General features: G+C 36.5%; 1 protein-coding gene across 1 annotated transcript in view; it reads left to right on the top strand.

Annotated features, from left to right (window-relative positions):
- Positions 1–15,522, top strand: part of LOC139738838 (guanine nucleotide-binding protein G(s) subunit alpha-like) — a 43,352-nt gene extending 27,830 nt beyond the window's left edge. Inside the window, exons 5-14 of the mRNA XM_071649474.1 lie at positions 2,145–2,264; positions 4,490–4,587; positions 6,370–6,424; positions 9,279–9,352; positions 9,999–10,057; positions 10,760–10,880; positions 12,236–12,360; positions 13,025–13,108; positions 14,056–14,129; positions 15,214–15,522. Coding sequence (XP_071505575.1) covers positions 2,145–2,264; positions 4,490–4,587; positions 6,370–6,424; positions 9,279–9,352; positions 9,999–10,057; positions 10,760–10,880; positions 12,236–12,360; positions 13,025–13,108; positions 14,056–14,129; positions 15,214–15,369 — 966 coding nt within the window. The 3' untranslated portion in view covers positions 15,370–15,522. The remainder of the gene's footprint in view (positions 1–2,144; positions 2,265–4,489; positions 4,588–6,369; positions 6,425–9,278; positions 9,353–9,998; positions 10,058–10,759; positions 10,881–12,235; positions 12,361–13,024; positions 13,109–14,055; positions 14,130–15,213) is intronic.
- Positions 15,523–16,643: the final 1,121 nt, after the last annotated feature.

Raw genomic sequence — 16,643 nt, 5'->3', positions numbered from 1 at the left:
TTTCGTACGCGATGGAGAGAGAGAGAGAGAGAGAGAGGGAGAGAGAGAGAGAGGTGGTAAAGAGAGGGAGGAAAAAGAAGATAGAACGGAAGGGAGCTTGCGGACTCTGTAGGAAGAGCGTGCCTATTTTTAGCCAATATTAACCTCGGAGTGCGAGAATAGATTGCAATAGTAGGTCAAGGGTGGGGGCGGATACAATAGCACATCGCCAGCGCGGAGGGAGCGCTGCTCGCACGACGGAGAAGAAAACCATCTGAAATGGCGCTATAGTTTGTTACAGGAAAAGAAAAAGCGATGATGAACAGCTAGTACTGTTGGATATTATGATAAGTCCCTGTGGAAGTAAACCGTATAAGATATTGAGCGGAATAGTGAGAAGCGAGGAGCACAAATCATATTGCATATTATTACGATTTCGTGCTGGCTGCAGCTCGTGTATACTTTCGATCAAAATTGTATCAATTAAAAAGATGCAAAACGGATTCCAATGGGATGATAAGCACACTGTAAAAACAGACCCAACTTGCGGTCTTTTATTCACACAAACACCAACTATTAGCACGCATTTAAAAGCGTGACATCAGCAGAAAGTGTGAACTCAGAATATCTACGAATTGCAACGAGCCAGCATTACTTACTGTGCCTGAATGATTATCGAAAGAGTTTGTAGGTTCTTACGAAAAGAGAGGGAAACTTTGCGGTCAGACAAAATGCAAATTTACCTTAAGCTTGCTGTTGTTGATCGTTATTATAGTCAGGTCTCTTTCTCGTTTGGTTGACCTTTTAGATAGTCGCTTCACCATCGCCCAGCGTGGGTCTGTAAGAGGATGTTGTGCTACGCGAGCGGTACATTACACCGACACTACAGATATGATGTATCTTTTGGCCCAGCGGATTCCATGTAAAATTCATGATGAGCTTATTTCTGCTCGCTGAAACCGCTGAGCCTTGCAAATAACGCTTCGACCGGAGAAAAAACAGTCGATCTGCGTTGTGGAAGTTTGGTTTTGTATAGTTGCACGTTTAATTCCTTTTCCCTTTCCTGGCCGCTTACAAGACATGACAAGGTATATATAGAAAGATGTCCTGGAGCCACTTTTAGCTCAGATCAATGCTACAGTGACTCGCCAGCAAAAAGTACTGAGGATTCCATCCCCTTCATGTTCATCTTTGATTGTTTGCATGACAAAGTGAAAACGCCCAATTTTCGATGAAAAGGGGCTCTACTTTTAGCTCCGATTTGACGCGGTGGCGCATTGAATAAACCACTTCCCGTGTTTAGACAACATGGGTTTTTTCATGATAATCTACTAGCTTCGAGCATGACATCGTATCTGACTTTTACTCGGTAACGCGCATTGTAGGATGAAAGACATTCGGCGACACCACGGGGCAATGGAACCGCAGGTGTTCGATCGTCTGCGGAAAAACCTCGAAAAAAAAAAAACATTCTGCATGTTGGGTAATGGTAGTCAGCTAATCAGCCTAAAATACCCACAATCTCTTACAATTACAATATTTTTGCCATGTTGACATTGTTCTTATATATTATGTGTACTTGCTTGTCTTATCATTGGAATTGATCAAATTCGGGTTGCTCGAAATGTTTTTTCCTGTCGAATGTACTTATGTGTTTGCTTTTCATTCTCTATTTCTACTATCTATTTTGTCCGTTACTCTCTCTCTCTCTCTCTCTTTCTTTCTTTATATACAAATAGGCTCATGTATGTATATGTATGTGTGTATATATATATATATATATATATATATATATATACAACATATCATATAATGTATCTTTCTTAAGTATATATGTACCTAATATCCTTGTCTCTATCACATTTTCTGCTGCGCTTTTTATTAAAGGAAACCTTTTTTTCAGATATGTGAGCCTCCTATGTCATCATCCTTCTTTTGTGTATCATGTTTTGGGGTTTTCAGGGTATTGGATTGTCTGCTTAAGGACCACAATAAATGTCACAAATCTATACATGGCACTATCTGTTTATGTAATACATGATGTGAAATTACATAAATCGTCTGGAATGCCCCTTTAAATCACTTACATCACTTGCATCATTTCCATTGCATCAGTGTCACATAATCATGTCTTTTCCACCATCTTCCTCTCTGTGACTTCCCAGTCTCTGATAAAGGCAATGCCCCTGCTGAGACCGGCGGTGGTGCTGAAAGACGCCGAACTTTCTCCGTGCGCAGAATACGTGACGAGGGAAACCAGCGCCCCGGATTTTTCAGTTTCCCTGGTATTTTTAAAGAGAGAAGAAAACAATGGAGATACAATGCACTCCCGTTATAATGAACATAGTTATAACGAAATTCTGGTTACAACGAAATAGACATTCAAGCCCGCAACATTATTGGCTCTATGTAATTTTATTATTGTTTATTTGTTCGGTTATATCGAAATTTCGATATATATATTTAAAAAGAAAAAAAACTGCCGGTCCCGAGGACTTCGTTATAACGGGAGTCCACTGTAGTGAACAATATAATGCGTTAGAAACTAATTTAATTAGCCCTTACTGTTCTAATAAGTGAAATGCGCACAATTTTTACACACATACCTATAAACATATTAAGATTAACGTGGCTAACAGAGTTAAATGAATTCTTTTCATTTGTTAATCTGTGTTTCTATCAGATATTAAATTTGTGTAAAGCAATGAGATCATTAAGTCATTTTAAAACTTGAAAAAGATATTCTGTTACATTGTTGTGGAATTTGGAACACATTAGAAAGACTGCAGCTCTATCATTTTAAGTCATGATGCATTCAATATAAACGAAAATAATATCAGTCCATTATATTCACCAACAATTGAAAAAAAAAACAACTATACGATCAGTTAACCAACAATGATATAGTCCTATTAAAACGGAGAGTACTACAAAGAAAAAGAAGAAGGAGGAGGAGAAGAAGAAAAAGAAATCATCTTACTAAGGGGTTTTCCCGACGTGTAAATGCCTTTTGGAATTATAATAAAAGCGAGTATATCTCAAAACGTGGTCATTATCATCAGATCATCAAGTTTGGAATGTCAACTAAAAGGACGTTTTGTCAACATCACTACCATCTCAATATTTTTGTTTCAATATGTCGAGTACTCTCATTCTTTTTTGATAGGTCCTCCTCGGGAGTAACCTGTCAATCAATGCGCTATAGAATGAAATCAACTGAGCTAGATAATTTTGTACAGAGGGAGATGCGATTGTTAGATCGGACGGTGGTAATATTCTCCTCTTTAAATGTCAAGCTAAAAATAAGCAGTCTTGCACATTCCGTGAAAGCAACGAGGTTTGACCTTTACAACATGTGACACGATTTGTAGCGCGAAAGAGCGCGATATTTTAGAAATGACATCTGAAATTTACACGGTTTTGAAATGGCAAGTCGTATTTTCTACAGTTTTTATTACATAAGGGTTTATCATCAATTCAATGTTGGACGTCTAGTCAGCAGAATATCTATATGTATTCGCCATCGCCAAAACTAGTTGTTGGAGAGATACAAAAACGATCAATGATAGACTTTAGATTATAGATTCTTTTCTTCACAAAACACTGACGCACTGTCTGTAGTTGGTTTTCTCGTATTGTACATAACACCATGGGAATACTATTTCTGCGATCATTATTGACTTTATTTTTATTTATTTGAGTTTATTTACTTTATAACAACAGCACAATATGTACAAGAAAATTGAATACATAATGGCGATTTAACACTACACTTTTGTGTTAACATCAACATTAATACATAGCACTCAGCAGTTTAAACAGTCTAAGAAACATATCAAATACATAACGAATACATAATGATTAAGTAATCTAAAACTATTTATCAAAAAAGAGCTTCATTGAACATACGATATTGATGGTAATAATGTATACACAATGAGATTACTAAAGGTACTAAGAGATGGCAAAAGTGCTAAAAGGTATTATGTACAATTTTCGTTTTACTGAACAAATCAGGGCACCTCTCATAAAAGGCCAAAACATGAAAAGTGTTAACTATAACTTGTGTGTTTACGAGGATGTGAAAAGATAATAGATCGTTGTGACATAGGAAGTGAGGTGGATAAGCATACGATGAGGTCCAAAAATAGAATGGAACTTAGTTTTGTCCAACACTCCAACACTGTTGCTTTCGTCTGGATTTCTCACACACTGTGTTGGTAGCTGCCCATTTACGTGAGAGCAAAGAAAACTAGGAATAGCATCCCTCTTTGAATAACTGTAATGCACTAATTAGATAGACCGTGTATTTTGATTCGCAACAAAAAGAACACCTTAAAAAGCATACCATACCGATATATCTATATATCAAATATAATAATGTATCCAGTTAACTAAAGGTGTATTTTTGTTCTTAGGAAAATAAAAGGTGATTCAAAGGAAAATGAATCATACAAATATATTCATATATCAAATATATATTTATTTATATTTTCTCTCTTTCTCTCAGGAATTCCTTGAGAACGCACAAAAGCTGTGGCGCGACGAAGGAGTACAGACATGTTACCTACGCTCCCATGAATTCCAGCTTATAGACAGCGCCAAGTAGTAAGTGTCTCCCATTATCATCTGAAGGTTTGCATTTTGCAGCTTGCTCTTTTTTTCCGGCTTTCAGTTGAATCTAATAGTCTATGGTCTGAAAATTTTTTACTACATATATATATATATATATACATATATATATATATATACATATATATATATATATATATATATACACACACACACACATACACACACACACACACACATATATATATATATATATATATATATATATATATATATATATGTATGTATAACAAACGCGAACAGAAGGAAACTGACCAGAAATGAATATAATTTATTAGTGGAACAATGAGCAAAGAAAATCGGATTCCATCGGGATTCGAACCTGACATAATATGTCGGGTTCGAATCTCCATTATGTATACCGATTCTCAAGGAAAGTCAGAATGATATAAATCTTTCTTGCTGTGTATATCTGGTCTGTTACCTGGATAGTTGCATTGATAGACTAGAATACCGATACGCATTTCAATATAACTATAGCATTATGAAATGCTTTCTATATCCACTTACTGCACATTATACATGCATGAGAAGTGACCCCCTATATGAATTCCATCCCTCTTATAGTGCTGAATGAAAAACAAAACAAAACAAACAAAAAACGAACCGTAATACAACCCCATGCAACCCTGAGTTTTTCTCTTTCCCTTGATGAATAATTGAACAGTTTGTTGAGAAAAACCGATAAGTCCATATTTGTCAAATGGAGATATTTGCGATTAAAGGTCAAGAAAAATAAAGAGAATAATAAGAAAATTTTTGCTTCTTTTGACCATAACTTCAAAAATATACCTTTATATGTAGTGACCAATATATCATTTCAAAGGTATTATTTTGTACTTTATGACAGAGACCGTACTTCAAAATCTTCAAAAATGGACTTATCGGTTTTTGCAAACAAACTCTTCAATTGATCCTGCGTTAACCCAGCCTGTGTTGGTGGGTACATCTGAATATATTGCCCTCCCCAGGGCCATATTTCACTTTTTTTCCCTCCCACTCGGGCAAGTGTACATCCTGTTCAGTCAAAGACAGGAAGTTATATACATGTGGAGACTGGTTAGGGGGAACATGTTAGAATATGTTCTCCCCGAAGGGTTCAAAATATCATTGAGAAAGACTTGTAATAAGCCCGGGGAAGGAATCGTTGTCATCTAAAGTAATTCTAGCTATGACTTCTTCATGCCCACAGATTTTTGTGGTCAATCTCAAATAATGAATACGTTTGTGTGTGTGTGTGTGTACCACGATATGCACGCGTAGACACCCTATAAATAGTTACTGTGGATGAAGTGTTATGTGTACAATACGTACATCAGGTATCATACACTTTGCATATCCTTGCACAGCCATTCTATCTTTTGTAAAGCTTCAGCGGGGCACGTTCTTTTCAAGGAAACGCACCTACCTGTATGTTTGCGAAGACTAGATCGATATATAGGATCAGGGTCTAGCGGAGAGAGGATACCAAGGTGTGTTGTATGTGAGCCTAACGTCCCGAATCCACCATAATCCAAGAAGACGAACGGGTCTGTCAATACCCCACGACGCAGAACGAATCCGGCGCCCTGCATCCACACTGACCCCACGTGTTTTCATTGTGATAGATTATTGACATATCAGGCCCGCGTCGCACCAGTAATGCCTAAGCGTCCGGAGTGAGGAAACAAAACAAAACAAAACAAAACAAAAATAGGACGAAGCCCCAATTAGAATGCATTTCAATGGTCTACTATGTTGATTTCTCTCGATCCGCAGCTTTCTAGACAAACTACCAGACATTCAGGAACCAGACTTCGTACCAAGCGAACAGGTAAGCACTTCTCGGGTCACTTCAGGCCATACAGTATAAAGGTCATTGACCTCCTGAATCCTCTATGTAAAGGTCATGTTTTCCAGTCTAATGCTCATCTGTCTTACATAATCATGCCACATGTGCACGTCCAAATCATAGCACATTTAAATGTGTATTCTGCAAAATAAAAAAGAACATGGTAATAAAAATCAGATACGAGATCAGAAAGACACGTGTTATTATTATTGTTATTATTATTATTATTATTATTATTATTATTATTATTATTATTATTACTATTACTACTACTACTACTACTACTACTAGCATTTTCATTATCATTTTATTCATAATTCTATAGTTTCACATATTTCATATTTCAAAAGTAAAGTACGGTCGCAACAAGACGGACATAAAACCGGTGGTGATGTCATCATCTTAAAGTTCTGTAAATAAATGATCTTATCTTTTATCCAAAAAAAGTGCATTATTATTATTATTTCTTTTTTTTTTGGGGGGGGGGGTCAATACTTCAGCATCTTCTGCATCTTTTCTACATAACTGACAATCTTTGATTAAGTGGATATACAGCATATTCTTTTTTTATTCCTTTTCAAACGATGCAATTTATCCAGCCTATCTCAAGGCATGAAACAATGCAATATTATTGAATTGATACCATTATTATGTCAACAACAACAACAACAACAGCAGCTAAAAAAAAATATCCACATTGTTCACAAAGCAATGTCGGTAATGTAAATCATATTCATAACTGGTCAACAAAAGGGTTACCCATAACAAATACCATGGCGATACACTGTGTGAAAACAAAACAAACAAGAAATAGCAGTGCAAGAAAAAAAATCCTGTCTTCTTTCGTTTGTACTCTTTTGATTCTACAAAAGAGATTTACCAGTCAATTAGATTATTTGAGGCGATGAGGTGACGTTACCGTTTCTTACATTTTTCAAGTCGATGATTGCTCATAATATCACTACCTAGTGAAAAATAAAAAGTGTGACAGTTTGAAATTTAAACACTTTCAATTTTCAATTTTTCAATTTTCAATTGTCAATTTCATTTATGTCTGCAACGTTTCCGAAAACTCGAAAATGCATATAAAAATGCAGCAATGGTATATAAAGAAATTCTTTTTTCTAAGAAGAAAAATTCAATGAATTGTTTAGATGCAAGTGAGTAAATGATTGCGTTTTTTTTCTCGTCCATTTCAGAGCTGAAAGCTTGCAAGGGCCGTCACAATAAACATATATGATGATGGTTAATGATATGACAGAATTTCCTTACAACGAAACAACTAAAAACGGTTCAAACTCAAAAGAAGTGGGAAAAGGTGTACATCGTGTGGTATTGCACTGTATGCATATGGTATTTTTTCTGATGTTGTTGTCCTACATTTTCGCGTTTATAACATATTAGCTTTCAGAATTCTTCTTTTGGATTGAATTTTAAGTGATCGATCATTTTCGGTTGTACGATATTTACGTGGAGTAAGGGCCAGCAACATAGCGTGTAATTTCGGTAATGACTGGATATACAATGCGTAAACTATCCACTGAAACTCGGGCAGACGTGATTAATCAAAGGATATGACGACATTGCAGTTAAAATCTGGTTTGTGCCATAAACATAATTACAATATCAGCGGGACGTCAGTAAGATACATGGATGATGAAACCAATGATGTGATACATAATATTAATTTTACATCCATCGTTATGAAACCATGTCGTCGTTTGAGGTCAAGTACTTTTATGTAACCCATATAACGATAAAAACACACAAACACACAACCACCTTTTGATATTTGCATGAGATCTTTCTGAAATTGATTGTAGTTTTTGTGTAAAGTAACGAGCGCGGTTAACCCTGCCTGTGCTTTGACTGCCGATTAGCTCAAAAATCCCATTGGCGTTGCACACACTGTCCAAAGTCCCTGGCGCAGAAAGGCTTAAAAAGATGGTATAGTATTGGTGGAGATGAGAATTGGGCTTTAAACTTTTATGAGATACCAAGAAAGCGCTTAGGAAATAGTACAGAGCATCGCCATTCTAAAAGGCATTAAAAGTCTATTTGATGAAAATCGGTCTTGGAATGACTGAGATATCCAAAAACAAAGTAAAACAAAGCAATCGTAATAAAATGTGGGTCCCACTCTTATTAGGGTCGCTCTGTTTTTGATATCACAGCCATTTCAAAACCAATTTTTATCAAATATCACGGAATTTCAAACTCCTACACATTAAATCATGAGCGTTGTCTAATTATCTCAACCCCTCTAAAAATAAAATTATTAAAAACCTGAAGTTAGGTCTCAACCAAAACTATACGCTTCCTATAAAACACTTCTGCTATTTAGTTAATAGAGTACAGAGTGATGATGATCGCAAGACTGGTAGTTACAGTACCCACATGGGTATGATGGGTATGACTGTCAGTTGTATAATATTGGTACGAAAGTAAGTGAGCAACCCCCCACGCCCCCCCCCCCCCCCCCCAAATGCTGCAAGGCAATTTACGATGAACGTCAACATCAATATGACATAATTATCGGTTAATGTAAAGTTAAGTAACATACTTCCTTTGTTTACGTTAGTTACGTTGTGGGAGCAAAATGGAAGTGGAGGAGGAGAGGAAAAGTCAAGGATAATTAGAATACTGTACGTGCATGAAATAATAATCATTACACACATACATACAGACAAACAGACAGACAGGGCGGCAGACATAAGATATATCAAATACATTACGTATATACATCATCAAACATACATACATGATTGTTTCGATCTTAATTCTCTAAAATGACAGCTTTTAATTTCTTTTTGTTTTATATTAATTTTGCGAACAGGATATTGTCAGGACCAGGAAAGTGACAACAGGAGTGGTGGAAACATGGTTTGACATCAAGAACGTCACATTCCAGTAAGTTACCATGGTTACTGCGTCTTCTCCTCTCTGTTCCCACCCTCAGCCACGCCCACACCCGATCTTTTGTAAAAACGAGTGGGATATAAAGTGCGACGACCACGAAATGACAGATTGATGAAACCTTGAAGAAGATCGATTCAGCAATGGGACGTTCATGAATATAGTTGAACGTTCGGCGAGTACATGGCAATTTTCGCTTGATAAGTAGCCTATTTACCGGGGGGGGGGGGGGTGGCGGCCTTAGGAGAAGGGAGCATTTCAACTGCTATCTTGATGACTGCATTGTCCTCTGCGACGTACGATTTTCTTTAACTAAAGCTGAAAGTGCGGTCTTCTGAAGTGAGCAATATAAGAATCTTTTTAAGAAAAAACAAACAAAACTAAAATATAAATCTCGTAAAAAGTCATGTATTTCATCCTACAGCTTATGTTTTTGTTTTTTTTTTTTCGTGGTACGACTGTGCTTATTTTGCTTTCAGAGTGAACTTTATTTATTGTTGTTGCTCAGGTCAAATGACAGTTATGTAGATTTACCTTATCTAGAAACGCTGAGAAGTATTTGGCTCAATTTTTTTTTTCTCTCTAGAGTTACATTTTTCTATTGCTAACTTTCTATTAACTTTGTTCTGTTAACGATTAGCATGCTGGATGTTGGTGGACAGCGGGATGAGCGTAAGAAGTGGATCCAATGTTTCTCAGGTTTGTAGGAAAAAAAAATGTTACTATCATGTTGATAGAAGTAGATCGGCGTTTCATTTTAAGAAAGTTGATTGCCAACACTTGTTACGTCATAGTTCGTAGCTAAGAATCACATAGGTAGGCTCTGCGCACAAAATCATAACTTGTGATATTATAATTATTTTCTATCTCGAAAGTTGAAGAGAAACAAAATGCACAAGCATGAAAATTAAAGTGATATTATTATGAGTTAACGTTGGAAAAATAGAAGGCGTAAAACTTGAAATAATCAATCATCTCTCTCTCTCTCTCTCTCAATCAATCAATCAATCAATCAATCAAATCAATCTCATGCATTGTAATCAAAATGAAATTCAATAAGAATTTTAATGCAAAAACAAACAACTCGATAAATTCAAGAATTAATCTGCTGAAAATCAAGAAAACAAGATTTTTTTGTGATAATTTACAACATTTTATTTATGTGTAAGATTTTTTAAGAGCAGTGTAACCGAAAAAGTTTCATTTTCTTCTTTCTTTTTCAATTTGATGCTGACGTTTCTGTTGAAACCGTTAAAAATGGCGTTTATCTATTTTTTTTTCAGTCAAAACTCTTCACTTCACTGTCATGTCATAGAGAACAATACTGTGTATGTGGATGTTTGCAGCAAGTTTAATCAATTCGTTTGTTTCTTTTCCCCTGCTTCTTTCGCTTGACTACAGATATCACTGCCTTGATTTTTGTGGTTGCCTGCAGTGGATTTGATTTGAATCTACGAGAGGACGACTCAAAGAACAGACTAATGGAGTCACTGTCACTGTACGAGAGATTATGGAAAAACAGGTTCGGAGCTCGACATTTATGCCTGTATTATCCATGCATTGTACTTCTCTAGAAGTGAATGAATTGTGAACACATCGATGTTCAAATTAACGTTAAGATTAATTGAAATGAACAAGCGATAGCATTGATAAGTGATTATCATTAAACTTTCAGCTTTAAAAGAACATTAGCGTGAACTTGGCGAAAATAAGTTCAGTTTGTTTGTTTGTGCTTTTCCTGTCCGCACAAAAAGAAATATTATGAATTTCGCTTTGGCGTCTTAAGCTCTGCATATATATTCATCTTGGAAAAGTGTATTAAAGTACCCTGTATAGCTACTGTATAGTAGTGTACTGTATAGCTACCATTACACCTCTTCCATGTTTTCTACTTTGAATCATACATACAAGTCATATATTGACCAATGCAGTACATTGTCGTAGCCATAACAGACATTGTATATCGATTAGTTAAAAGGGTTTATACCAGGCATGTGATGATATGAAGTCAGTGAATGTAGAGGACAAGTGTGACGAACATCAACATCAATGAGGTTTGAGGAAATCGAACCATCCGTTCCTTGGGTTATAAAGCAGCACAATTGGCACTGTGGTGGAACGATATAAAGTAAAGGCAAAGTGAATCCCATTCTTTTTTACTATTGAGCTATATTAAACGCACACGTTCTCTCAACTTATTACAGGCATAGCTGTATAGGGTTGTTCTCATATCTTCTGCCTTGTAAAGAAGGTATATTGTGCATATACATTATTATGATCAAACATACATAATAATGTTAAAATGAAGAGATTGAGCTCAAAACGGTTTAAGAGCAATTTTCAACATATTAATGAAAGTCCATTGTCAGATAAGGCAGAACGAAACCTTTCCAGAGATACCTCACTTGTTACATAAAGCGGAATGAATATTCTTGAAGCTGTGATTTAAAAGATCCAATTATATTTTTGTTCATTTAGAGCAGATCTAATAGCACACATCTCAAATCAAAACGCATGGAGTTCTGTATACGCCGAATATTTCGCGAGGTTTTTATTTTCGCGAATTTCGCGAGTCGAATGCTATTCGAGAGTCGGGTGCTATTCGAGAGTCGGGTGCTATTCGCGAAATTAAAGATATTAAAGAAATTAAAATATTGACTCTGATCCCGATGTGAATGTTAACATACGCGTGTACATTTCTCCGTTCAGTACAAGACTCCACGCATTTAACCACTCGCGAAATCGTCGGGAATTCCTGACTCGCGGAAATTTAGAATCGCGAAATATATGGCGTATAGTACTTGATTTGCGATCAAACTCTTTAGATATCATAGAGAGATGTAATTCTTGCGTGCTTTCTTCTCTCCATATAACCAGATTTTTGAAGGAGACATCTGTGATCCTCTTCCTCAACAAGCAAGATATCCTGGCTGAGAAAATAGCTAATGGCAGAACTCGAATCGAGACTTACTTTCCAGAGTACCTTGAATACACTCCACCACGTGAGTGCATACTGTAATCAACAGTGATCATCATATTTGTGTGACGGCGTGGCTAATTGATACATTTTTACGTACATCATAATATATGTGAACAAATACATAAACAGCTTATGCTGAATAAGGACTTTTTGAAATTGATAAGATAATTTATGATTGATTCTGTAATTTTTCTACTGCGCTTTATTCTGTTTCCCTGGTTGTTTAGGACATAGCGCGTAACATAAATGTTAATGAAATGTTGATGTTGATTCAAACTTATAAGAATTACATTCGTAGTTTTTTGCGCTTTTTTATGCAAACAAAAACAAAAACGGGAACGCATTTGTGACAAGGTTTACAATGACACCGACTCCAACGGGACTTGTATCTGTTTATGAACTTCTCTCATTTAAGACAAACTTATTTTTGTTATATATAATAAAATGTGTGAATGTAACAACTGTGATGACATTTTTCATCTTCTCAATCTCCCTCGATTTACCAAGAGTGAATCTCCTCCATGAATCATTACACAGAAACACGCAAGCCCAAGTTAATACCCAATGTTAATGCCCAATGCTAATACACGTACATACAGTGGTATTGCTTGTGTGCGTTTGGTTTTTTGATAGACATTTTAATATTCTAACGTGCATTCTCCTCAATTCTTTTTTTTTTTTCACAGCAACCATTGAGCCGGTGGAGGAACAGTGCTGTGGGTGTTTCGTTACCAGGTCGATGGAAGAAAGACAGCGCCGAAAGGAATCAGGTACAACAACCACGTGGCTATCCGCCATTACGCTATATAACCATCCTATGTAATTCAAGTCCACATAGATTAATCTGACAGAGCTATATACTGTATGTGAGTGTGATCGTGGTTCGTAACAGGTTGATAAAAAAAGAAACTCTCAGCACCGCGGGCAGCCTGTTCGTCAAACAATATCAGTGATAGTAGAAAGTATTGGTCCTATATAAGAAGGTTAAGCAGCAGATGCATGCAGCCACGTCTGCACAGCTTTCTCTCCTTATATTTCATGAGCTTTGAGTCATAATCTAAACACCCCCCCCCCCCAAACAAAAAGGAACCAAGTTAGCATTACACCAATCTTGACTTGCCCGAAATATTTTACATATAGGCCTATAGTAAATCCATTGGAGAAAACTGTGGAATTCTGCACAACCAATATAGCTCAAGGAATACAATGTTCTTTCAATTTCGAGGATGACTCCTTTCTGTTTCTGTTTAAAGGTGCAATCTTAGTGTTGTTACAACGTTATCGAATGTGTCTTTGTTATGGGATATAGACATGGCGATAAATATTTGGGAATGCTCTCATTTTTTTTTTCATCAAACAATTGTGTTTTCCGTATTATAGGAACGGTTTACCTTTACGAGTTACATCATTACCATACGTGATTGCTCTTTGATCTGCATTCTGCGGCGTCATTTTTGTAGCAAGTTTAACTTGACCTGGTCAGGAAAATAGTACTAATTTAGTTCATCGAGAGATATGATATATTACACTCCTGTTGTTGATTTTGTTTGTTTGTTCTCGAGTGAGATGAATTTAGCACGACTATCCGCTTTCCATTCTAAAGAAATCACTTGCTCAACGATCATTAAGCAAAATCGTTTACACATCAATAATATGTATTATTGTGACAGATAGACTGTACACCTGTTGTTTTGATCCCCCTCCCTCCTCCCCACAGCATTTCCCGAGTTGGGACTCATCGGGAGCAGGGAATTCTTCAAGGCCAAGAGCTTCATCAAGGACAAGTTCACAGTGAGTCCTATTCAACCGTGACAAATATGAAACAGGATGAAAAACAATGAAAAAGCTTTAAAAAAAACCTAAAAGAAAACCATGTCTTTGACACGATGATGAATATTCATAGATTTATGTGTAATTTACATAAGTATGTATTATATTTTTATGTTTAATTTGTGTTGGAAATGTAGCGCACGTTCTAGTTTTTAATAGCACCTAGAGCTAAAAAAAAAACAAAAAAACACACACCAAAACAAAACAAAACAACAACGAAAGACATGTCGTGTTTAATGATTTCAGTGGCTTGTAGCGTTTACCATGCTGGAAAGTGTCAGACTCTATTTTATTGTGTCGTCGTCAGAGTTCTGTACAAAGGTGATAATCATATTGGCATACTTTGGCGGTAATAGACTTCGAAACCGGCCATTTGCATTGGAATATCTCTTTCCGCATGACGTCATCTCATCTCATTCCACACACTCAATGACAATTATTTGGGGGCATATGGGGAATTTCATAATTTGTTAACATTTTTATGATAATTTGGTAATTAGGGAGAATTTTATAAAAAAGACAAAAACAAACATTTTAATGAAACAACTGATCCCTAATTGATAAATGAAAACTAGCAGCCTATCTACACTTTACTGTATAACCAAAGAATATTATTTTCTTTGTTGTATATGATTAATATTGCATCATAGATTTTTTGTATATTAACAATTGCCCTTAGTGTATTAAAATGCGCTAAGGTGAATTACATAACAAATTCATGTGACAAAATATAGGGTGCATTAGGAGAACTCTCCCATAGTGCAATATTTTCTGCTGCCCTCTACATTTCATTTCGCGCAGTTTCAAGGGTGTAGGGGTACAGGAAAACTCGTAAACAAGCATTGAAAACGCTAAGGGGAATCGAATATTTCGCCCAAAGGACGGATTCCCCTTAGGATACCTGGTTTTCACATGGAAATTCCCCCTATGCCCCAAATTATATATATTCTATGTATATATATATATATATATATATTACTATTATCACTATTATTTCTCAAGTACCTTTTCTTTCTCTCTCTCTCTCTCTCTCTCTCTCTTTTAGAATATTAGCGTGGTGCAAAACACGGAAATCAAATTCCGGAAGTGTTGCTACCCTCACTACACGTGCGCGGTGGACACGGAGAACATCAAGAAAGTCTTCCATTACTGTGAGGATATTATTCAGAGAGAGAACCTCAAGAAGTACGAACTCTTATAGCGGCATCTAACGTCCTTATGGAAGGATGGCCACTGCAGCGACAGACAATAACGACTTTTTACTGTTGATGCGCTCACCGGGATATCGGTTCATTGGCTGACGTCACAGTTGTATGAACAGAGAAAAAGTTTATTGAACTTTTGTTGGTTTGTATTTCATCGCACCGTCCACGACTATGACTGGATCTTCGTTGGATATAATCTACACAATCTTGTCGAATTTTTCGAATTGTTGAATGTTTAGCATCTTTGTACTTCTCAGTTTCCACAATTTTTGGTTCTTGCAAATCGAGAAATACCGAAGAAGTCGATAAATTGCTTCACGGAATGTGACAGTCTTATCATTCGTTTACTTGTGACTTTTTTATTGTTTAAGACAAGCATTATTCTCATTATCATTATTGCTACGTAACAGTTATTATCACAGTTTTATTACAATACCATCATTGCCATTACTCATATTAATTGTTACATATTACAAAATGGATACAGTAATGCCTAATGAATGAACTACAATCTTGCATGTTTGGGAAAAAAGGAGCGATGAATGGTCGTGGAAGTATTATGAGGATGATGATGCAAAGGGGGTGGTCGCGGATAACAGGGGACGAGGATTACTTTTAGTACGTGACAGGATAACTTCCTTTTGAACGAATGTGGAATGGGCTAAGCTGTCACGCAGCTTAATCGGCTCAATGGTGTGAGGCATTATCGCGCCCTCTTCGGCGTCGATAAGCTGAAATCAATCTTGTCAAGTCTTGTAAGTCTTGACGAGAAGATACTCCCGGGATACTTCAATATAAGGCATTCAGCAGGTCTGCGTGCCCTTCTGTAGCAATATACGGCGCGAAAGAAGACTAGAAGTTTTTTCTTTCTTTCTATTCGGTTCTTTCTGTAGTTCTGTTGTTCTGTCGCAACACTATACTATGTCCAACTCTTTTTATCTTTGTCAAAAAAAAAAACCCACGAAACTGACGAACGCAGATGTGAAAGGTATGTTTCAGCAACCGAGTGTCAGAAACTTCGGACAGTGTGTACAATGCTATGGGGGTTGCTGTGCCAAACGCCACTAACAAAACACAACGGGCTAATATCCGTGTCATTACACGGTTCATTCGCTGAGTAGTTTATCTTTCATAAGCGAAAAGAATCGTATTGTCACTCTCTTATCCCCAATATTATTGTCATAGGTCGTATGATTACTTTCATATTTTACATTTTGTTCGTAACACATTGCTCATTAACCCTAACTTACCTGGGGGGGGGGGGGGGGGG

Source organism: Diadema antillarum, unplaced genomic scaffold, assembly GCF_040938485.1.
Source record: "Diadema antillarum isolate AM-2024a unplaced genomic scaffold, OU_Dant_1.0 seq00000769_RagTag, whole genome shotgun sequence".
Classification (NCBI taxonomy): domain Eukaryota; kingdom Metazoa; phylum Echinodermata; class Echinoidea; order Diadematoida; family Diadematidae; genus Diadema; species Diadema antillarum.
This window is presented reverse-complemented; position numbering and strand designations above follow the sequence as displayed.